Consider the following 25,128-nt stretch of genomic DNA (forward strand, 5'->3'; position numbering starts at 1 on the left):
ATGAGTCGGTAGGACTCCGACAACCTGCATAGCCCTGAAAGTGGAATGGGTCCCGACTTTAGGTCGGCTTCCAATAGTCGAAGCCGTCAGTCGGGTGCATCTATTGAGTCGGGAGCCGACCGAACCTGGCAAAGGTTCGGCAGCCGGACTTCCGTAGATGTACTTAGTTGATCATCGTCCGGCGCAGTGTCGGGGGTACGATAGTAAGTCGGGTCCCCATGCTCTTGCGTCGGGTTCCATGTCTTTTGACAGACGGTGGCAAGCCGAATGTCGTTCAGCCGGCCGTAGGTCGGTCGGCGAGTCGTGTGTGCGACTAAGGTCGCATCGTGTGATAGACGGTGGTAAGCCGAATATCCTTCGACCGGCCGTAGCCTGGTCGGAAGTCGCGGCAATAGTCGCGTGGACTTTTAGCCTTTCTTCGGTCGGGGCCCGATCGGCCAGTCGGCCGATGGATTCTGCCCGAAAATTCGACCGTAGAAGGAGTATGAACTCCCGTCGCAACAGCTGCATCGGCCTTTATCAGGGGCGGATGTGTTGCCGAAAGTCGAAGGAGTGTAACTCCCGTTCATAAGAGTCCGTCGGTCCTTGTGAAGGTCCGACGAGTCGTCGAAGGGGTATTGACTCCCGTCATTGTAGATGCATCGGTCCGTGTAAGGGCCCGATGTGTCGTCGGTGCCAGGTCCGCGTTGATGCGTCGGGGCTGAGCGCCGATCAGTAGTCGAAGAGTTAGAACTCTGATTTTTCAAACTGAACTTGTATTCCGACAATTGAATTACAGAATTCACTGGTAATACAGCCTCAAGTTGTCGGCGTTCCAAGTCCGGGAATGGGCTTCCCCTCAAGGGTCTCCAGCCGATAGGCTCTCGGCCCGAAGGTGTCAGCAACCTTGTAGGGTCCTTCCCAGTTGGGAGCCAGCTTCCCTTGGTCCAAGGGCTTCGACACTTCTGCCTTCCTCAAGACTAGGTCGCCAGGCCTGAAGAGCTTTGGTCTGACCTTGGCATTGTAATACCGGGCGACCCTCTGTCGGTATGAGGCCATTCGGATTTGAGCCTCATCTCGCAGTTCGGGGAGAAGGTCTAGGTCGGCCCTCCGACTTTCGGAGTTGTCTGGCTCTTGGTACTGCTCGACCCTTGAAGATGGAGGCCAATCTCGAGCGGGATCATAGCGTCTGTCCCGTAGGCCAAACTGAACGGCGACTCCCCGGTCGGGACGCGGGGGGTCGTTCGGTAAGCCCACAGAACGGAGCCCAGCTCGTCGACCCAGAGACCTTTGGCTTCGTTCAGTCGGGTCTTGAGTCCATGGAGCAAGGTTCGGTTAGTCACCTCAACCTCACCGTTGGACTGCGGGTGCCCGACTGAAGTCAGTCGATGACGGATATGGAACCTGTTGCAGAAGTCTTTGAAGTCTTGGTTGTCGAATTGCCGTCCGTTGTCAGTGATGATGGTGTGCGGCAATCCGAACCTGAAGATGATGGACTTTTGGATGAAGTCCTCCATCTTCCGCTCGGTGATCTGCGCCAAGGGCTCGGCCTCGACCCACTTCGTGAAGTAGTCGATGGCGACAACGATAAACTTCCTCTGGCCTGACGCCGGTGGGAAGGGGCCGAGAATATCGACTCCCCACTGAGCGAAGGGCCACGGAGCGACAATGGGAGCGATTTGGCTGGCCGGTTGGTGCTGAATATTGGCATACTTCTGGCATGGCTCGCACCTTCGGACCAACTCTGCCGCATCCTTCCTCATGGTCGGCCAGTAGTAGCCTTGTCGCAAGACCTTGAAGGCTAAGGACTTGCCCCCCAAGTGATTCCCACAAATTTCTTCATGAACCTCTCGGAGAGCGTAGTCGGCGTCGGCCGGTCCCAAGCACCTGAGCAGAGGGAGGGAGAACGACCTCTTGTAGAGTCGGCCGTCCATGATCACATATTGCGACGCCGACCATCGGAGTCGCTTGGCCTCCGCGGGATCTTCGGGACCGGTCCCGTCGGTGAGGTACTGGACGATCGGGTCCATCCAACTTGGTTCGGACGTTAGCTGCTGCACTTCTTCGACCCGATCGATGCTCGGCTGCTGGAGATTTTCGACGAACGTCCGACCCAAGGAGTCATAGGCCGACGTTGCCAATCTAGAGAGAGCATCGGCGCGGGCATTCTCCGATCTGGGGATGTGGGAGATCTCGAAATACTCGAGGTGTGCCGCGAGGTCCTTCACTTTCTGAAGATACTTGATCATGGTCGGATCTCGCGCCTCGTAGTCGCCCTTGACCTGCCCCACGATCAGCTGAGAGTCGGAGAATGCCCGGAGGCTGTCGATGCCCAGTTCCTTCGCCATCCTCAAGCCCGCGAGGAGTGCCTCGTATTCGGCTTGATTGTTGGAGGCCTTGAAATCGAACCGGAGGGCGTATTCGGTGACTACCCCATCCGAATTCGTGAGCAGGAGTCCGGCCCCGCTTCCCTGAGCGTTGGAGGCTCCGTCGATGTGGAGTACCCAGGTAGAGATCGGGTCTGGCTCAGAGACCGTATCTCGTCCCGGGTCTTCAGCTCCCGACCCTCGGTCGGTCGTTGGGCATTCGGCGATGAAGTCGGCCAAGACCTGAGCCTTCAAGGCAGGCCTCGGTCGGTACTGAATGTCGAACTTGCTAAGCTTCATCGTCCACTTAGCGAGTCATCCGGACGTGTCGGGTCGGTGCAGTATGGCCCTCAGGGGCTGGTTGGTGAGTACCACGATGGCGTGGGCCTGGAAGTATGGTCGAAGCCGTTGCGCGGAGACGGTCAGGGCGAAAATCATCTTTTCCGTCTCCGAGTATCTGGCTTCGGCGCCGTGGAGCACTTTGCTGGTGTAGTAGATGGGCTGATGAGTTCGGCACTCGTTTTCCCGAACAAGCACCGAACTGATCGCCTCGGAAGATGTGGCCAAGTAGAGATACAAGGTCTCCCCGACTTGCGGCTTTACGAGCAGCGGTGGGGAAGCCAAGTACCTTTTCAGGTCTTCGAAGGCCTGTTCGCACTCATCCGACCAAGAAAAACCGTTCGCCTGCGCAGAGTCTTGAAGAACGGGAGGCACCTTTCAGCCGATCGGGAAATGAATCGGCTAAGAGCGACGATTTTTTCGTTCAGCTGTTGGACCTCCTTCTTGGTGTTCGGATGACGCATGTCGAGGATTGCCTTTATCTTCTCAGGGTTGGCCTCGATCCCTCTCTGAGAAACGAGGAATCCGAGGAACTTCCCTGAGGTCACCCCGAAAGCACATTTGGTCGGGTTGAGCTTCATTCGGTGTCGTCGAAGGGTGCGGAAGGTCTCCTCGAGATCCTGAACATGGTCCGGGATCTGCGTGCTCTTCACTAGCATGTCGTCCACGTACACCTCCATGTTACGCCCGATCTGGTCTTTGAAGACCTTATTGACGAGTCGCTGGTAAGTGGCGCCGGCGTTCTTCAATCCGAAGGGCATCACTCGATAACAGTAGAGGCCCTTGGGAGTCACGAACGCGGTGTGCTCCTCGTCTTCAGGCGCCATCCGGATCTGGTTGTACCCGGCGAAGGCGTCCATGAAGCTGAGCAGTCGAAATCCGGACGTCGCATCCATCAGCTGGTCGATCTTCGAAAGTGGGAAGCTATCCTTCGGGCAGGCTCGGTTGAGGTCGGTATAGTCGATGCAGATCCTCCACTTCCCGTTGGCTTTCTTGACCATGACAACATTGGCGAGCCAATCGGGATACGTGGATTCTCGGATGAAGCCTGCTTCGAGCAGCTTGTCCACTTCTTCGTCGATGGCCTTCTGCCTTTCTGGGGCGAAGGACCTTTTCTTCTGCCTCACCGGCTTCATTGTCGGGTCGATGTTGAGTCGGTGAGTAATTATTTCTGGAGGGATGCCCGACATATCTGCTGCCGACCAAGCGAATATGTCGGCGTTGGCCGTCAGTAGCTCTGCCAGTCGGTGACGTTCGGTGTCGGGCAATTGAGACCCGACCCAAACTTTCCTGTCGGGATTTTCTTCAATCGGGATTGCCTCGAGCTGCTCGGCGGGCAAACCCCGTTCTTCCTCCTCCCTTTGGTCCAGTTTGTCGATCGTCAGAGGATCCTTCGTCCCGTCGCTTTGAGCGGAGATTTGGAAGCATCGCCGAGCGAGCTGTTGATCTCCGCGCATCTCCCCGACTCCATTTTTGGTCGGAAATCGAACAAGGAGATGGTACGTCGAGACGATCGCCTTGAGGGCGTTCAATCCGGGTCGCCCGAGTATGGCGTTGTAGGCCGAAGAACTTGGGCGACCGCGAAAGTGAGGGAGACCGTACTTTGCCGTGGTTCGGTGCCGACCGTCACGGGCACGGTAATTTCTCCCTCTGTCGTGACGGTGTCTCCGGCAAAGCCGATCAGGGGCACAGGGATCCTCCTAAGTCGGTCAGTTGACAGTCGCATTCGGGAGAAGGTCGAGTAAAACAAAACATTTGTCGAACTTCCATTATCAACAAAAATTCGTTTTACATCATAATTGGCTATTGTCGCCGACACAACAACAGCGTCGTCGTGGGGAGTCTGGATGTCCCAAGCGTCGTTTTCTGTGAAGGTAATTACGTCGTCCGGTCGCGGCTTTTTCGTCGGCTCCCCTCCTGTAGACGTCCCCGGTCCCAGCCGCTTGGAGATCATGTTGATGACTCCGGCCGTCGGCTGGTTAGTCGGCGCCTCTTCAGTCGGCTGGGGGCGTCGATCGGCAATCGGTTGGGTCGGCGGACCCCTCCGAAATTTGCCGAGATACCCCCGGCGGATGAGATTTTCGATCTCATCCTTCAACTGGATGCACCGCTCGGTGTCGTGGCCGTGGCTCCGATGGAACCGGCAGTACTTCCGATGGTCGAGGCCCTTTGCCTTCAGAGGCGGAGGCCGTCGCAGGTATTCTTCCCCCTCGATCTCCATCAGGATCTGCGCACGGGGAGCGGAGAGAGGAGTATAGGAGTCATACCTGGGACGCACCGGCCTCGGGGTCTGTCGCCGGGGTGGTTTTTGGATCTGTCGGGGTGGAGAAAACCGACTATTGGTCGGGGGCCTGCTTGGTTCGGCGGGCTCCCGACCTTTTCTCCGCTTCTCCTTCGGACCCCTGGGCTCCGCCAAGCGTCGGTCGGACGCTCCTTCGTCCGCGCGCATATACTTGTATGCGCGCTCCAGTAGCTCGGCATATGTTCGGGGGAGGGTCTTGTCCAGAGAATAAGTAAATCGGGACGACCTCAGGCCCCGCTTCATGGCTGAAACTGCCATGTCTTCGTTGAGGTCCCGGACCTCGAGCGTGGCCGCGTTGAATCGCGCCACGAAGTGTCGGAGCGTCTCGTTTTTCCCCTGCTTGAGGGAAAAAAGGCTGTCCGACGTTCGCGGCGGCTTTCGGCTAGTGCTGAAATGGGCTACGAACGAGTGCTCGAGCTGCGCAAAGGAATGGATACTGCCCGATCGAAGACCGGAGTACCAAGCCCTGGCAGCCTTGCGGAGCGTAGCGGGGAAGCCGATGCAGAAAAGAGCGTCGGTTGCCCCTTGAATCGTCATGAGAGCTTTGTAGCTCTCGAGGTGGTCGACCGGGTCGGTGGAGCCGTCGTATGGCTCCACGTGCGGCATCTTGAATCGACTGGGAATCGGCTCGTCGAGGACCAGTCGGGAGAGAGGTTGGATGGTCTGGAAGTCGACGTCGTTCGAAGACCTCTGACCGTCCATCTGCAGTTGGGCGAGTCGGCGGTCGATTTCCTCGAACCGTCGCTCGTAGTCGTCCGCTCGTCGATGCTGGGAGACCCCAGGGGTGGAGCCTCCGGAAGATTCTGAGAGAGAGGCCGACGGTGTGCGCGGCCGCTTCTCCTTCCTTGCCCGTTCCAACGGGGAAGGAGAGGGCCGCTGGGACCGTCGGTCGTCGCGCCGTGGTCGTCCCTCCTCCTCTCCGTGGGAGCGCTGTCGGGAGCGCTCGCATGGAGGCGACAGGGGTCGGCGCGGCCGTCGGCGGCTGCTCCTGGAAGGCATAGGTCGGGCCGCCGGCTGCTGCTGGAGGCTTTTGACTGCGTCGGTCAGTACGGTCATCTGCCGTACGATGGCCGCAATCTGGGCCTCCGTGGTCGCTGCAGGGCGCGGAGAGCTAGGCTCCGCCGCCGGTGGGGGCGGGGAGGCCTCTTCCCGGCGGGAAGAGCGCCTCGCCGACCCAGTGACTCTCGATCGTTGAGCTCTTGTCTTTGTCATGCTGTTTCCCCTATCTGGCGCGCCAATTTGTTGCGGGCAATCGTCTCGTCGCCCGATCGCCGGGGAGCGTGCACCTGCAAAAGGAAGTCCGCACTGACCGGAGGCGGCTCCGGTCGGGGACCCTCCGACGGTCAAGTCAGAGAGGTGACTGGGCAACAGTGAAATGCAGGCAGAGAGCTCTGAGAAAGAGAGAGTGAGGGGGAGGAGCGAGCCTGCGTATGTGGGGGAGACGGGCGGATCGATCCCTTGCACTGTTGCCTTCCCTGGTACATATAGTGGAGCTAGGTATGGCGCCGTCATTAATGGCGCGGACAAGTGAGGAACTGTCAACTCACTGTGGGCTGTCAGAGCCGCCGTGAAAACGTCATGTCGCCGTGCGGCCGTCTAATCACCAGGGTTGACCCGGCTCTCGGCGGGACAATGCCCTAGGTAACTGTGCCGCCTGTCCGTGTCAGAGCTGACAACGTCTGACGGCTGTACGGTAATTGGAGGAGCCGACCGACCCAAAGTCGGTAGCCAGCCAAGTGGTGTCGGGCCCCTCCATTGGTCGGCGAGCATCATGTAAGTCGGGCCTCAGGCCCCCCCCCGGGTTCAGTCGGTCGGGATGGTTACGCCCGACATACCCCCATCTGGCGATGGGCCGTAGACTGGTCAGTAGTTAACCGCTGATGGCATCCGTCAGTCGGTCGCCCCGACCAACAGTCGGATGGTCTATCGGCCAGTCGGAGTCGTCCGTCGGAGGCGGTCGGGTCGTCAGTCGGTCGGGCGGTCGGGCCCTCCGAGCCGTCGGTCGGGCGGTCGGGCCCTCCGGCGGTCGGTCAGGCGGTCGGGCCCTCCGGCGGTCGGGCCCTCCGGCAGTCGGGCCCTCCGTCAGTCGGTCGGCGGGTATCTCCAACAGAGATAAAACAATCAAAGAAGTCAGAATGCAAACACTGAGGACTCTACTATGGATCTAAGAAAGCCCAAGAAGTACAGGCTGCTGGGAGGAAGAAAGCTATAGAACCTTCTATAAGCAAAAACTGATGACCAACTAAAATTTCCAAACGCTAGGGAACTGATGAGTTAGCTATTTACCAGGCCGATCTTTCTCAGTTGAAGGCGTTGACACCTCGAGAGGATTTGGAGCTGCAGCACCAATATCACGATGATGGGGCCTGATGAAGTAGGAGGCATTCCATCAAAAAAAAAAACAAAAAAACAAGATCAAGTAGGAGGCAATATCCTTGAACAACAATTATGCTCCATCTCAAACAAACCACATCCATCATTGGACAGAAATGAAAGCAGAAGCTGAACCAGTGCTCTCTCCCTGATATCTCCACTACCGTTTCCAGCATTACCATTTTCATGGTACTGGAAGAAGCTTGTTGGAATCAAATCTTTGCTGTTTTTCGCCTGCTAGAAACCTCTGAAGAACATAACAATAATTAGTGACTAGAAAAAGAAGTAGATGTTGATTGGAAGTTAAATGAAACATACCTAGCCTAGCATGACATTTTCTTCAGGATTTTTAAGAAACAAGCTCTTCAATATAGAAATTAAATATCCATGAAAAAAAATGGTACTGCACGATAAAGTTTGGATTTTCATCCTAGAGTGCAAAGATACAGCTCTCTGTTTTTTCATAAACAAGTATACAAAAAAATAAGAGCACAAGATTTACGGAACAAAAGAAACTGTAAGGTGCCAATAAAAGATTTTGATGACGACATGTGCAATCTTGACCCCTATCTAACTAGACTGAACCCAACATGATGCCATTAGGATCTTTTCATCCTAGTTGCTTGCAGGCCTGCCCTCATTATGCAAATATTAGACCCAAGTGACACTGACCTATTTCACTCCATATGGCCCAAATCCAACCGACACAGCTCAACCTTTTAATTAACACTTTATGCACCATCCGTGGTATAAAAAATCTGACGTGGAGTGCACCACTTCATCCTATTAGACCACGTAGCCACTGCTTTGCAACGTACATTTAATATTTATAGTTCTATTTTTTCGTTTGAAATTTTGAATGAGGAAAATACTCTTTCTTTCTCGAAAAAATTATGACATCCTGTGCTGATATTATGACATCCTGTGTTGAAATTATGATTTTCTATACAGAATATCATAATTGTTTCATAGGATGTTATAAAGAGGGAAGTGTATATTCATCATTGAAAAATTAAGATGTCATAATTTTTTTCGAAAGAGAAGGAACATTTTCGTCATTCAAAATTTCAAACAAAAAAATAAAATTATGAATATTAAATAAAAATTAAATATATATTAAAAAATAATGATCATGTGGTCTAATAAAAAAAAATTATGTACTCCACACCAAATTTTCTACGTTGCGAGCGGTGCACAAAAAATTTCGCCCGTACTTATAACTATTGGTGGCTCTACTCAAAGGTGAACCAGGCCCTTTTCCTTCCGAAACAAAGGTGAACCAGACAACAGATAACCAGCCACTCTTCAATTCAAAATCCAAAGACAGCTGGCTCGTTTTGGTGTTTTGCCACCCCTAGGAATTAATTGCCATGCCTCAACTTGCAGGAGCACGCGAGCCAGTTGGGCGTTGATCCCACACTCGCCCATCCATCACTCAGATAGATTTCAAAGTGAACTGTGACCTAGAAGACAATTGATATCGGAAATGATAAATAAATAAAGAGCATTTAAAAATTTCCTATGAAATGTGAATCCACGGAGTCCCCAATTGGAAACACGTTACTGAAGGATGCGGATTACAGAGCAATGCCAAAAATTTACGGTGCATGAAAGGAATTCTATATTTATCAAATAAACCTTTAGAGCTCTAATGAAAAAGAAAACCATCTGAGTTCACATTATTAAAGTTAATTGACAAGGAGGGCACTACTGCGATGGCCTGGTCCAAATGACCAGCCCATATGAAAAGGCCCAACTTCCGCACCACCCCCCCCCCCACCCCACGACCAAAAAAAAAAAAAAAAAAAAGCTTCTTCCCCTTCTCCGATTGAATCCGGGAAGAGCGGAACCTTGGGCAACAAAGACCCCAAGGCTTTCCTATAAATCCCCTTCTCCCCTCCCTCCAAAGGATCCCAGAGTCCGACCTCCTCTCTTCCTCTTTCTTTCTCGTTTTACTGATTTTCTTAGACCTGTACTCACCGAAAATCGGAGCCGGAGACACTGCCAGAGCTAGCCCCTCCCCTTCTTCCACTCGCTCTTCCCTTTCTCCCCTGGCCTAAGGCCTCGCCGCCGGCCACCGGCTTTGCCGGAAATCAGTCGCAAAAGAAATCCCCTATTTTCTGAATTTTCTCTTGATTTTGTCGCCGTTCCCCTCTTCGCTGCCGGCCGTCCGCTGTTGGCCACCGTTGGTCGCACCCCACCGCCCATCGCCGGATCTCTGATCGTACCGCCGCACCTCACCGGAGTACCCGCCCCACCCCCTCCCACCCCCCCAACCCGTGTCCCTCCTCTGTTTGGCCAAGAAGAAAAGAAAAGAACAAGAAAAAAAAAAAAAAAAAAGGAGAAGAAGAAAAGAAAAGGAAAAGAAAAAAAATTTCTCTCTCTTACCTCTCCCTGAGATTTTTCTTCCTTTACTCTCTCTATCTGATCCAAAAACTTTAGAAAATATATTTTAAAAAAATTAAAATTACTTTGATATCCATACAGAATATCAGACCCCACCCTGACTATATCAAATACCTTTAAGATGCATTATTGATGAACCCTATTAATTGATTTGGGCATTTGTTCTAATTCATGCTTGATGATTTTTTGATCAAGTCATCTAAATCTGACTCTTAATTAGGAGACCCTGAATTACCCTGGCATCCGAGTTACCTGTCGAACCAACCATCCAATCCATAGTCTTTTTTTCCTATAATTGAATTTATCGAATAAAAATTAATTATATTCTTAATATATTAAATAGGTTCGATAAATTCGCCTAGCAAAGTTTGAAGGACTAAAGTGAAAAGATAAATAATCCCGACACTTCTTACATACTTTTAAAATTATTGACTATTTTATCATGAAAAGAATTATTCTATATTATTATAAAATAAGGATCAAGCATATGTATTATGAAATTCATGATTCATGATAAAATAGTAATTTATGAATATTTTAATATAAATAATTTTTTATAAATATAAACTTCATATTTATGAAATGTATGTCTTGTTATAAAAAGAATGATTTCACGATTGTTTTACTGTAAAAAATTATTTATAAACTATGAACTTTATAAAATTATCTATTATCTTATTTATGCATGATTTAAGAAAATATGATTTGAAAAAATATGATTTAAGAATGCTTATTTTAAGAAACATGGTAAAAGACTCTCAGATAGCTATATACGACTCAGTCAATGGGTAATAGTAATTGGTATATGATCATGCCAATAGATAATAGTAATTAGCATATAATCCTACCAGTGGATAATAGTAAATGACATACGATCCTATCAATGGATAATAATAGTTGATATATGATCTTACCAATGGATAATAATAGTTGGTACATAATTATGACCCTGTCATAGATATAATAGTGATGTTAGCATTTAGTTTGAGAGAATTATTAAGAAACATGATATGATAAAAAGATAAATGATTTATGATTTTATCCATAAAGTTAATATAATTTTTAAATTCATGACTAATGACAAAATGATAAATGATTTATGAATTTATATGTGAACTTAACATAATTTATGAATTTGTTTATATTGTACATTGAAAACTATGTTTATATAAAATTGAATGATTTATGCATTTTTAAGAGTATGATTCATTTATAATATACTATTATGAAAGTTTTATGTTCCAATGATAATTATCTTCTTTAAATGATTTATTGATGCATGTATAAATTTATACTTGATCCTGGTAAGAATGTGTAAGATTTACTTACTGAGCTAGTGTAGCTCAAATCTTTTTTTTTCTGTCCAGATGAATAAGATTAGAAGCGAAGGATGAACCAGGCTTGAGAGACTATGTTAGTGAGCTTGGAGATTTTGTCATAGAATCATAATTTATGGAATGATTATGGACTTATAGTGAATTATTTATGAATTTTGAGACATGGATTGATATTTGATTTTAGATTTAGTTATTCTGAACCAATTTTGATTTATTTGCTTGATGAATAATAGAATTGGATCTTTTATTATATATTATTTATGATAGATTTTAGCTGATTATGATTGATATATTTTATATTATCGAGGACGGTACTCCTTAGTAGCATGGTCATATTATGTCTCGAATTTGGAGCGTAATATTTAATGGTATCAAAGCAATAGGATTAATCATAAGTAGAACTTAAAATCTAGCAATAGGTAATTAGGTCCTGTTTAGCTAAATCATGTTTAATTGAATAAGAGTAGATAAATTTTCTTAGAGTTTATGTGGCTCATTTAAGGAAGCTAATTAATATTAGTATTTTTGATGGGTGATGATAAGCAACAGAAGGGATGAAGTCTTAGCGAACTGTGCTATTAGGAGGAGAGAGCAAAAAGAACTATGAGGAGAGATGCCAACCAATCGATCGAGTAGGCTCCTAATGTGCTAGGCAAATATTGTTGGAGTATGTCAAGTGATGGCTCAGCTTATTCAACAACAACAGTAGATACAAACTGCTTCTCGATCTGGGCCATCTTTAGAGTCATATTATGAGAGGTTCAGAAGACTCAATCCACCACTGTTTGAGGGTGGATTTGACCCTCTAATTGCAGAAACATGGATTCAAAAAATAGAAAAGATGTTTGATGCACTACAGTATCTTAAGGATATAAAGATTAGGCTAGCCATTTTAATGCTAAAATAAAATATCAATTTTTGGTGGACTGTAATAAAAGCTGCATATGGGAATAATAATAATCATCTAATATTAGAGGAGTTCGAAAAGATATTTTATGATCAATATTTTTTTGAGTCAGTTAGATTAGTAAAGGAGAATGAGTTTTTAGCTTTGAGATAAAAAGACGACATGACAATACTGGAATATGCAAACAAATTCAATGAGTTAGATCGATTTTGCCCCTAGCTTATAGAGTCCGAGAAAAATAAAGTAAATAGATTTGACCATGGTCTAGGATATAAAATTTTAGTCCGACTTGTCCTCTCATCTTTTTAACAACTATAATTACTAGAACGAGCTTTGAAAATTGAATTAAATATTAAAAGATCAAAACAAGAAAGGAAGAATAGGAAGAGGCCTAGATCCATAGAAACTGGAAGTGACCAACATAACAACTTAGAGAATAACTTTAACAAGAAGAAAGAAGCAGAGACTTGTGAGCATTGTGGTAGAAATCATAATGTGCCTTGCTATAAGAAACTCAAAATGTGCTTTGAGTGCAGCAAGAAGGGATATTTGGTACGGAATTGCCTTAACAAAAATAATAGCTCTAGGTTCGCCAAACTCACTAATCAAAACCAAAAAGAGAAAGCATGAGTATTTGCTTTGACTGAGTAGGATGCCAATGCAAATGATCAAGTCGTTACAGGTATGATTCTAGTCGATCCATAGATGCTTATATATTAATTAATTATGAATTTTTCTCATTCCTTTGTATCTTCCAAGTTTAACTACATGCTTAAAGCATCGAACAAGCCATCATATATTATCTCATCCCTTAAGCAAAGTATTCTCACTGATACATTATTTAAGAATTGCGTCATAAAGAAACTAGGGTTGATGGAAACTGATTTAAAATATGATAAAGATGATGTAAAGATAAAATATACTCATTTATTTGAAAATAAAGATATACCAAATTTCAAGGATGAAATTTTTTTTAAGGAGATAGAATATGACGGCCTGGTTCAATTGGACCAGCCCATATGAAAAGGCTCAACTTCCATCCAAAAAAAAGGGAGAAGGAAGAAGACTCTCGATGGGAGTCTTCTTTCCCTTCTCCAATTGAATCCGAGAAGAGTGAAACCTTGGGCAACAAGGACCCCAAGGATTCCCAATAAATCTCCTTCTCCCCTCCCTCCAAAGGATCCCATGATAAGCCCAACCTCCTTTCTTCTTCCTCTCTCTTTCTTTCTCATTTTACCAAATTTCTTAAACCCATGCTCACCGAAAATTGAAGCCAGAGATACTGCCGGAGCTCGAGGTAAGCCCTTCTCCTTCTTCCTCTTCCTCTCCCTCTTCTCTCTCCCCTAGCCCAAGGCCTCGCCATCGGTGTTGTCCGAAATTAGTCGCAAAAAAATCTCCTATTTTTTGAAATTTTCCCTTGATTTTGCTGTCGTTCTCCTCTTCACCATCGGCCATCTGCTGCTGGCCACCATCAGCCACACCCCACCATCCATCGTTGGATTATGATCATACTGTCGCACCTCATCAGAGTACCAACCCCCTGCCTCCGTGTCCCTCCTCTGTTCGATCAAGAAGAAAAGAAAAGAAAAGAAGAAGAAGAAGAAGAAAAGAAAAGGAAAAGATAAAAAAAAGAGAGAAAAAGATTTTCTCTCTCTTATCTCTCTCTCCTTCTCCCTCTATGGTTTTTCTCCTTTTACTCTCTTTATCTGATCCATGGATCCTAGTATGAACTTGAAAAGATGTACCCAAAGAAGTCTAAAATCACCTCGATATCCATGTCGAATACCTTTAAGATGCATTATTGATGAACCCTGTTAATTGATTTTGGCATTCATTCCAATTCATGCTTCATGATTTCTTGATCAGAGTCATCTAAATTTGACCCTCAACTAGGAGATCCTGAATTATCCTGGCATCCGAGTTGCCTGTCGAACCGACCATCCAATCTACAGTCTCCTTTTTTTATGATTGAATTTATTGAATAAAAATTAATTATATTTTTGATCTATTAAATAGATTTGATAAATTCGTCTAGCAAAGTTTGAAGGGCTAAAACGGAAGAGACAAGTAATCCCGATACTTCTTATTTGCTTTTAAAATTATTGATTATTTTATCATGAAAAAAATTATTCTGTATTTTTATAAAATAAGGATCAAACATATGTATTGTGAAATTTATGATTCATGATAAAATAGTGATTTATGGATATTTTAATATTAATAATTTTTTATAGAATATGAACTCTATATTTATGAAATGTATGTCATGTTATGAAAAGAATAATTTCACGATTGTTTTACTATTAAAAATTATTTATAGATTATGAACTTTATAAAATTATCTAGTATTTTATTTATACATAATTTAAAAAAATATGATTTGATGAAATATGATTCAAGATTGCTTATTTTAAGAAATATGATAAAAGCTCTCAGATGGTTATATACGATCCTACCAATAGATAATAGTAATTGACATATGATCCTGTCAGTGGATAATAGTAATTAATTAGCATACGATCCTATCAATGGATAATAGTAGTTGATATATGATCCTACCAATGGATAATAGTAGTTGGTACATGATTATGATTCTATCATGGGTATAATAATAATCTTAGCATTTAGTCTGAAAGCATTATTAAGAAGCATGATATGACAAAAGAATAAATGATTTATGATTTTATCTATGAAGTTAACATGATTTATAAATTTATGATCGATGATAAAATGATAGATGATTTATAACTTTATATATGAAGTTAACATAATTTATAAATTTATTTATGCTGTGCATTAAAAACTATGTTTATATAAAATTACATGATTTATGTATATATAAGAGTATGATTTATTTATAATATATTATTATGAAAGTTTCATATTCTAATGATAATCATCTTCTTTAAATGATTTATTGATGTATGTATAAACTTATGCTTGATCCTGGAAAGAATGTGTAAAGTTTACTTACTGAGCTAGTATAGCTCATATATTTTTTTTTTTTTTCTATCTAGACAAATAAGATTAGAAGCGAAGGATGATCCAAGCTTGAGGGTCTATGCTAGTGAGCTTGGAGATTTTATAGCAGAATCATAATTTATGGGATAATTATGGACTTATAGTGAATTATTAATAAATTTTGAGATATGGATTGATATTTGATTTTGGATTTAGTTACTCTGAACAAATTTTGATTTTTTTGCTTGATGAATAATAGAATTGAATCTTTTATTATATATTATTTATGATAGATTTTAATTAATTATGATTGATAGGCTTCGTATTATCAAGGGTGGTATCCCTTGGTAGGATGGCCATATTACGTTCCAAATTTGAGACATGATATTTAATGGTATCAAAACAATAGGTTTGATCATGGGTAGAACTTAAAGTCTAACAATAGATAATTAGATCTTGTTTAACTAGATCACATTTAATTAAATAAGAATAGATAAGTTTTCTTAGAATTTCTGTTGCTCATTTAAAGAAGCTAATTAATACTAATATTTTTGATGGGTGATGATGAGCTATAGAAGGGATGAAGTCTTAACGAACCGTGCCATTAAGAGGAGAGGAGCAAGAAGAACTACGAAGAGAGATCCCAACCAATCCGATCGAGCAGGCTCCTAATGTGCCAGGCAGATATTGCTGGAGTATGCGAAGTGGTGGCTCAGCTTATTCAACAATAACAGTAGACATATACCGCTCCTCGACCTGTGCCATCTTTAGAATCATATTATGAGAGATTTAGAAGACTCAACCCACCACTGTTTGAGGATGAACCTGACCCTTTAGTTGCAGAGACATGGATTCAAAAATTAAAAAAATGCTTGATGCACTACAGTATCCTGAGGATATAAAGATTAGGCTAGTCATTTCTATGCTAAAAGGAAACACCAAGTTTTGGTGGATTGCTATAAAAGCTGCATATGGGAATAATGATAATCATCTAATATGAGATATTTTATGATTAGTATTTTTCTGAATCAATTAGATTAGTAAAGGAGAATGAGTTTTTAGTTTTGAGGCAAAAAGACGACACGACAGTACTGGAATATGCAAACAAATTCAATGAGTTAGATCGATTTTGTCCTTAGTTTATAGAGTCTGAAAGAAGTAAAGCAAATAGATTTGAGCATGATCTAGAATATAAAATTCGATCCTATTTGTTCTCTCATCTTTTTAACAACTACAAGGATGTACTGGAACTAGCTTTGAAAGTTGAATTAGATATTAAGAGATCAAAATAAGAAAGGGAGAATAGGAAGAGGTCTAGATCCATAGAAATTCAGAGTGACCAATATGACAACTTAGAGAATAACTTTAATAAGAAGAAAGGAGTAGAGACTTGTGAGTATTATGGTAGAAATCATAGTGGACCTTGCTATAAGAAACTCAGAATGTGCTTTGAGTGCGATAAGAAAGGATATTTGAAATGAAATTGTCTTAACAAAAAGAATGGCTCTAAGTCCACCAAACTCACAGATCAGAATCAAAAAGAAAAAGCACAAATATTTACTTTAATTGAGCAGGATGCCAATACAAATGATCAAGTTATTATAGGTATGATTCTAGTCGACCCATAGATGCTTATATATTAATTGATTACGAATTTTTCTCATTCATTTGTGCCTTCCAAGATTAACTACATACTTAAAGCATTGAACAAGACACCATATATTATCTCATCCCTTAAGCCAAGTATTCTCACCGATGCATTATTTAGGAATTGTGTAATAAGGAAACTAGAGTTGATGAAATTTGGTCTAAAGTATGATAAAGATGATATGAAGATAAAATATCCTCACTTATTTGGAAATGAAGATATGCCAAGTTTCAAGGATGAATTTTTTTTTTTAAAGAGGGATAGAATGTGATGGTCTAGTCTAATTGGACCAGCCTATATGAAAAGGCCCAACTTCCACCCCCCCCACCAGAAAAGAAAAGGAAGAAGACTCCCATCGAGGAGTCTTCTTCCCTTTCTCTAATTGAATCTGAGAAGAGCGGAACCTTAGGCAACAAGGACCCCAAGGCTTTCCTATAAATCCTCTTCTCCCCTCCCTTCAAAGGATCCCATGATGAGCCCAACCTCCTTTCTTCTTCCTCCCTCTTTCTTTCTTATTTTACCGATTTTCTTAGACCCATGCTCATCGAAAATTAGAGTCAGAGACATTAAAAAAAAAGAGAGAGAGAAAAAGAGTTTCTCTCTCTTATCTCTATCTCCTTCTCTCTCTAGATTTTTTTCTTTTACTCTCTCTATCTGATCCATGGACCCTAGCATGAACTTAAGGAGATATACCCAAAAAAGCCCGAAATCACCTCGATATCCATGCGAGATGTCAGACTCCACTCCGACCATATCGAATACCTTTAAGATGCATTATTGATGCACCCTATTAATTGATTTTGATATTGATTTCAATTCATGCTTCATAATTTCTTGATCGAGTCACTTAAATCTGACCCTCAACTAGGAGACCCTGAATTATCCTAGCATCTGGGTTGCCTCTCAAATCGACCATCCAATTTACAGTCTCATTTTTTTATGATTGAATTTATCGAATAAAAATTAATTATATTTTTAATATATTAAATAGATTCGATAAATTCGTCCAGTAAAGTTTGAAGGGTTAAAGCGAAAGAGGTAAGTAATCTCGACACTTCTTACTTACTTTTAAAATTATTGACTATTTTATTATGAAAAAAAATATTTTATATTTTTATAAAATAAAGATCAAGCATATATATTATAAAATTCATGATTTATGATAAAATAATAATTTATGAATATTTTAATATAAATAACTTTTTATATGATATGAACTCCATATTTATGAAATGTATGTCTTACTATGAAAGAATGATTTCACGATTATTTTACTATTAAAAATTATTTATGGATTATAAATTTTATAAAATTATCTAGTATCTTATTTATCCATGATTTAAGAAAATGTGATTTGATGAAATATGATTTAAGAATACTTATTTTAAGAAAAATAGTAAAAGAGTCTCAGATAGTTATGCACGATCTTGCTAATGAGTAATAGTGATTGGCATATAATCCTGTCAGTGGATAATAGTAATTGACATACGATCCTATTAACAGATAATAGTAGTTGGTATACAATCTTACCAATAGATAATAGTAGTTGGTATATGATTATGGTCCTATCACGAATATAATAGTGATCTTGGCATTTAGTTTGAGAGAATTATTAAAAAGTATGATATGATAAAAAGATAAATGATTCATGACTTTATCCATAAAATTAACATGATTTATAAATTTAGGACTGATAACAAAATAATAAATAATTTATGACTTTATATATGAAGTTAACATAATTTATGAGTTTGTTTATGCTATGTATTGAAAGTTATATTTATGTAAAATTATATGATTTATGTATATACAAGAGTATGATTTATTTATGATATACTATTATTCAAGTTTCATGTTCTAATGATAATCATCTTCTTTAAATGATTTATTGATACATGTATAAACTTATGCTTGATTTTGATAAGAATGTATAAGATTTACTTACTGAGTTAGTGTAGCTCATATTTTTTTTTTCTTTTTCTGTCCGGATGAATAAGATTAGGAGCGAAAGATGATCTAAGTTTGAGGGTCTATGCTATTGAGCTTGGAGATTTTGTAGTGGAATCACAATTTATGAATGATTATGGACATAGAGTGAATTATTTATGAATTTTGAGATATGGATTGGTATTTGATTTTGGATTTAGTCGCTCTGAACAAATTTTGATTTATTTGTTTGATGAATAATAGAATTGGATCTTTTATTATATATTGTTTATGATAGATTTTAGCTGATTATGATTGATAGGCTTCGTATTATCGAGAGCAGTACCCCTTGATAGCATAGCCGTATTATATTCCGAATTTGGGACATGACAACTATTACAAGAATTGAGATCAAGAGATGGAGGTGCATGTTTTGCGTCTCCTCCTTTTCCTCTTCCTTCTCATTCTTGATGATGGCAAGGGTGGGTGAAACCCTTTGGGAAACCATGCAAGAGTTATAGATCAGAAGCTTCTAATTGATTCATCGGTATTTTGAGAGAGAGAGATTTGATCTTGAAGGGCCAGCAATCTAACGGTAGATTTAGAAGTTCTTGTGATTCATAGGTTACAGGTCGAAGGCTTCAAGTGATCGATGCATGTCAAAAAAACAGTAAATTAACATGATAATGGAATTTGAGGGGGAAAAGAAATCAACAGGGAAATAAAAATAAAAACAGCAGCAAGAACAAGTAATCAACAAAATCTCAAGCAATCTTATGGGAACCAGGAATACAATCTAAACAAACCAAAACTGCTTCCCAATAAACCAGTAGAACAAGATAATAACATGGCGTATGGGAGACTATGCGTGGGAATACCTTTGTGGCTATTTAAGTTTACATAACTCTTTCAGCAATATGCATGCGCGTTTTCTAGTCTTTTTGTAGGGATTTCAACGAGATTAGCATGATCTGCTTTTGTTGAGCAACCAACAGATCCGACGGCATATAGATAGCAATGGCAAGTATTGGCAGCCATGTCCAATTCCACTGCCCAAACGAAGTATTAGTATATCAAACAAATTATATATATATATATATATATATATATATATATATATATATATATATATATATCACCTTTCTACTAGCCACCAAAGACATTGATAAGATCACCAAAGGCATCTTTATTTTCAGTCCCCACATTAAAAAAAAAAAAAAAAAATTCCCCTTTCCATTCAGCAATTTTCAGAAAAATCTCAAAAAAATAAAAAATTCTCGTGGAGAAAAAAGAGAGAGCAAAAGATATTGGGAGAGAACAGGGGAAAGGGAGTTGAGGGTAGAAAAAAAAAAAAAGGAAGAATTATAGTGAGTACACTAAACTAATTGCAAGTCCCCATTCGAACAATTAATTGTTTATAAGTTTCTGAATTCTAGACTTTCTATCGACTTTACTTATTATTAGGTATGGAATATACAGAGCAAATTATGCATAAATCCCTGACCGACAATTAAATTACTTACAAGCCTCCATGACACATAAAACTAGTGATTTCAACCTAGTCAAGTGTAATGGAAAAATTTGAGAAAAAGCTTACTAAGGTCCCTAGATTGATCTTAAGTCACTTGCAGCTTTAAAGGCAAGATCTTTATATATGAAACACACCCTAGATTTAAAGATATAATCACTGGCCTACAATCTATGGGATGAGTTCCACAATTTTAGGTTTGACGAGTTCCTAATTTTAGGGAATGAAAGGTATTAAATAGTTCAACGCTACCACGATGTAATAATATATAAATCATGTGGAGATTTCAAATGTACGATAGTGGACATGCGTGCAGAACCTTTACAACTCATCTCTCTGCAAATGAAAGTAATTACCATAGGAGTCATGACAAATACAGCATTTATGGTTATTATATTTATTTTTTTATATACTATGTAATTGTAAATGATGGTGTGCAACTTTAACATTTGTTATATTCCAACGCAATGTGGGCATTGGCAATGCCGCAGAAAAAAAGTACAACAATATTTGGCTCACGTTTGTCCCAAGAAATTGCCTTCCTTGACCTGAATATTTATATCGTAGAATATACATCGGTTAGAGTCCCTGGGTTAGTGGGATGTAATTTAATACGGATCTATCATACCATACCATAGAGACATAGACAGTTAAATAACACACAAATAGAACATCAAGAATCTCCATCCCCAGATACTGATTCACATAGAGTTGACTTCCTGCCAAACTTGCTCCATCAGTTCACAGGTCATATTATACGCAACAAGCTTCCTTTCCGACTTGCACCAGCTTAGCTTCTCTACCAGCTTCAACATATAAAATGCTAGCACCTCGAAGACCCAAATAGGTAACTGTAAAGATCCAATCGGCAACAAAGAGCAAAACAGCCCTGCCCAAGAGAAAGAAAGACCGCAAGCAGGTAATTGCAAATACATTGCAACTCTTTCGCCCTTTGAGCGATCACATGTTTATCGAGAGGCAAACAACATAACTGATTGGGTTGCACCATTGATTCCCACTCAGTTATCAAACATTTTACATGCTGATTCTTATGGTTATATTTACTCAAGAATAATATAATGAATATCTACTTTTACTAGAAGAATAGGAAGAAGAAGAAACTGCATGTCCTGTCGTCGAAGTTGCATAATTTTTCCTTGACCAAGATTGAACAAGGTGCAAAATTGCTTGAACAAGTCAACGCAATAGCGGTGGCAAGAACAAGAGATAGGGTCCGATCTGGCATGGGGTAAGCTTCAAGGCAAGGTAGCCGCGTGACTTCGTTTAGGCTGAGTTAAGACTTGCAAGGAATTCCTAATGCCATCCGTATATATTTATCATGTAGCCGGGTTCGAGACACATGTAAAGAAGTTGGTTGAATGAAGCATGAGCACTCGTGGGCAACAGGCTTCCAAGCTCCCTCCTCTCCCTCTGGGATCTCTCAACCATGTTTCATTCTTGTGCGCATCCATCAAAGACTCTGTCAAGTTCTACCAGGAAGTGCTTGGCTTCGATCTCGTGAAACGACCATCATCCTTGGACTTCGAAGGAGCATGGTGAGAAAATACTTCATGAACTTGCTTTCATGCAGCTAAAAGTTTTATAAAGTTGGTTAGGCTTCTCCTGAGATGACTCACAAATTAATGAGAGACTGAAAAACTAGCAAATAAACTGGTCACTCATCACCATCTCTCTCTTCTCGTTTTGAGTGTGAAGTTTAATATGGCCAGCATTAATTATTGTTGATTTCAGGCTCTATAAGTATGGGATTGGCATACATTTACTGCAACGAGGTCCAAATTCTGATGCCCTGGCAAAGTCATCCGCAATCAATCCAAAAGATAACCACATCTCCTTCCAAGTGAGCTGCTGCTATATTCACCATACCATACTTGAATTGGATATGATTTATGGGACTCCAGCTAAAGATTGATTTTGTGAAATGGCAGTGTACCGACATGGGAATGGTAAGGAAGAAGCTGGAAGACATGGGAATAAATTTCGTGAATGGCGTGGTTAAGGAGGGAAATTTGGAGGTCGATCAAGTCTTTTTCCATGATCCAGATGACAATATGATTGAGATTTGTGATTGCCAGAAGCTCCCTGTTGTGCCTCTATCTTTTTCTTGTCCCCCAAGCAATGGCATAGCTCCTTCGAAGGTAAGTAGAGAATTCAACTTCGGCTAGATGGTAGTCACATATGTACTTGTTAAATCTCAGCAGGTAAGTGCTAATGAACGAAGCTCTACAATATGGTGCTGTGAAGAAAATGTTGAAGAGACTTGGAAGACCAAATTGATTGTTGCACAACTTGTACAACGCTGGTTGTTTTGTAAAGCTTGCCCTCTCTGTAGCTGACTTTGTAGAGAAGGGTTTGCTTTCCTCCGTGAATCATATTCCTTTGTAAGTATTTTCCTTCAGTGAAACAGGGTGGCAATCTTTGCTTCCCTTTTCTTCAAAACAAAGATTGTTGCGCAAATTGTTTGCAAGAACATGCTGCATGTGTTTTAGGACTGTTGTATTGATTCATAAGGAATGTTCTGTCATTTTTAAGATACATTCAGAGAAAATGGAAAATTTTGCAAAAAAATATTAGTATCATGAATGGTTAGTCAATAGGAATGGTACACAATTGAATATTTGTTCTCATTGATCGCAATCTTCCAATTACCTGCACTCAAGACCTGGTCTTCTCTATCCTTGTGGATCTATACAAGCAACAGACACAGGATTGTCGTGGTCTTCCAATTACCCTTATTGAATAATATAGGTGAGAGTATGTCCATCCTTCGCCTCAAGAAAATTTGGTGTACGTCACAAGCCACTTGGCTCAGGCAAGAAAGGAGTTGTTAGTCAGTCAACGGCTGGATGGAGATCGGCTGAGGAAGACTTATAAGAAACATCTACGTGCACACAAGATTTCCAGCATAGCTTTCTTCATTATATAAAGTATAGTGAGGGAAAACAGAAATGGAGCAAAAGGCACCACTTAGGGATTGGGTTGTATCTTTCGTGCACATAAATGATTGGTCTTTTTTCACAATATCAACCATCAGATCTGCATTGTACAGCTCTCGACCCACTCCAATCTCTTTCCCTTGTCCATCTGCACGGATCTTAAAATGGTTTTTGTATTATTCAATGGTTAACATAGGGAAAGAAGGTGAATCATTCTTTCGTGCGAAAAAATACAACCTGAACCCCACCACTTACAACTAGCTATGCATATAATCCATTTTGCCAGGTTGCTTAAGCCAATCAAATCTTTTGACATATGAATGTTAACTTGCATGTGAATTTGCGTTTTATTAAAATAAAACAATAGAGACATCCTACCCCTCAAAATAGTCACAAAAGCCAAATTTTAAACGTGATTGGATCAGGTCATAAGCTACCCTAGAGAAAAATCTACCCCCACTTTATTCTGTTTTAATCTTGGGTATGTGGAACTGCCCCATAGCTACTCTTTTAGTGTTTTAGGCACTTGACAGTCTCACTCCACCTGATGGAAAACGTCGTCCACACAAAACAGAATAGGGTATATCCGTATGTGTGGTGGTATGGAGCTTGGAACTCCAACCACGGCTCCATCGGCTATAAACAGCAGAAATGAATAGAGGGGGGAAGAAGGTCTGGTCCGATAAAACAACAGATAGAAACCAGTTATGGCTACCACTGCCTCTTTATTTGCTCCTCCAAGTGGGTTGTCCCTCCGAGGCAGGGTTATTGACAGGAGAATTGGAAAGGTAAGGAGACCTCATTCAATCATGGCCCAACAGCAACAACAGCAGCTAGAACAAGAACAGCAGCAAGAAAACCAAGCAACGCTGCCAGAAGAGCGGAGGCAGCAGCAACAGCCGAAAGGGCAACCAGAGATGGAGTCACTGCCACGACAACCGATGGCGAAGCACAGGAACATGAGCAGAGAATATGGAGGGCAATGGCTGAGCAGCGTCACCCGCCATGTGAGGATCTACGCTGCCTACATCGACCCCATCACCCATGCCTTCGACCAGACTCAGATGGACAAGTTGACCCTCATCCTCGACCCCAGCAACGAGTTTGTTTGGACCAATGAGACCTGCCAGAAGGTGTATGCCTACTTCCAAGAGCTCGTTGACCATTATGAGGTAATCAATTAAAGTTCTTACATACATACTCCTATGATCACGTAAGAAATTAATCTAGAAATCATCCATTGATGCATGACGAGGCATCATGCATGACTTATTATTTGTGGGCTGGAGACTTCAGGCTGATAATTACTTGATGAACATTTTGATGACTCGATTTTCCTGATGAATAATTGCATGGAAAGTCTGAAAATGTTTTAGCCTTGTTGTATGATGAGGAAGGACATGAGATAATAGAGAAATTTCGTACAGCACTAGCAACAACTAATCTTGTTGCGGCCAATCGCCTCGTCGCCCGATCGTCGGGAAGCGTGCACCTGCAAAAGGAAGTCCGCACTGACCGGAGGGGGCTCCGGCGGGGACCCTCCGACGGTCAAGTCAGAGAGGTGACTGGGCAACAGTGAAATGCAGACGGAGAGCTCTGAGAAAGAGGGAGAGAGGGAGGAGCGAGCCTGCGTATGTGGGAGAGACGGGCGGATCGATCCCTTGCACTGTTGCCTTCCCCGGTATATATAGTGGAGCTAGGTATGGCGCCGTCATTAATGGCGCGGACAAGTGAGGAACTGTCAACTCACTGTGGACTGTCAGAGCCGCCGTGAAAACGTCATGTCGCCGTGTAGCCGTCTAATCACCAGGGTTGACCCGGCTCTCGGCGGGACAATGCCCCTAGGTAACTGCGCCGCATGTCCGTGTCAGAGCTGACAACGTCTGGCGGCTGTACGGCGGTTGGAGGAGCCGACCGACCTAAAGTCGGTAGCCAGATAAGTGGTGTCGGGCCTCTCCATTGGTCGGCGAGCATCATGTAAGTCGGCCATCGAACCTCGGGTTCGGTCGGTCGGGATGGATACGCCCGACATACCCCCAGTCGGCGACGGGCCGTTGGACGGCCGGCGGTTAGCCGCTGATGGCTCCCGTCAGTCGGTC

General features: G+C 42.3%; 1 protein-coding gene and 1 pseudogene across 1 annotated transcript; both read left to right on the forward strand.

The window, feature by feature from the left end:
* The first annotated feature begins 21,447 nt into the window (after positions 1-21,447).
* LOC105043568 (glyoxylase I 4-like) lies at positions 21,448-23,292 on the forward strand (annotated as a pseudogene).
* Positions 23,293-23,685: 393 nt separating this feature from the next.
* LOC105043519 (NAD(P)H-quinone oxidoreductase subunit M, chloroplastic) lies at positions 23,686-24,456 on the forward strand. Its single transcript, XM_073255773.1, has one exon. It carries the CDS (start codon positions 23,737-23,739, stop codon positions 24,211-24,213), a length of 477 nt encoding a protein of 158 aa, XP_073111874.1. The 5' UTR covers positions 23,686-23,736; the 3' UTR covers positions 24,214-24,456.
* Positions 24,457-25,128: the final 672 nt, after the last annotated feature.

The sequence above is a fragment of the Elaeis guineensis genome, chromosome 4 (assembly GCF_000442705.2).
Source record: "Elaeis guineensis isolate ETL-2024a chromosome 4, EG11, whole genome shotgun sequence".
NCBI lineage: Eukaryota > Viridiplantae > Streptophyta > Magnoliopsida > Arecales > Arecaceae > Elaeis > Elaeis guineensis.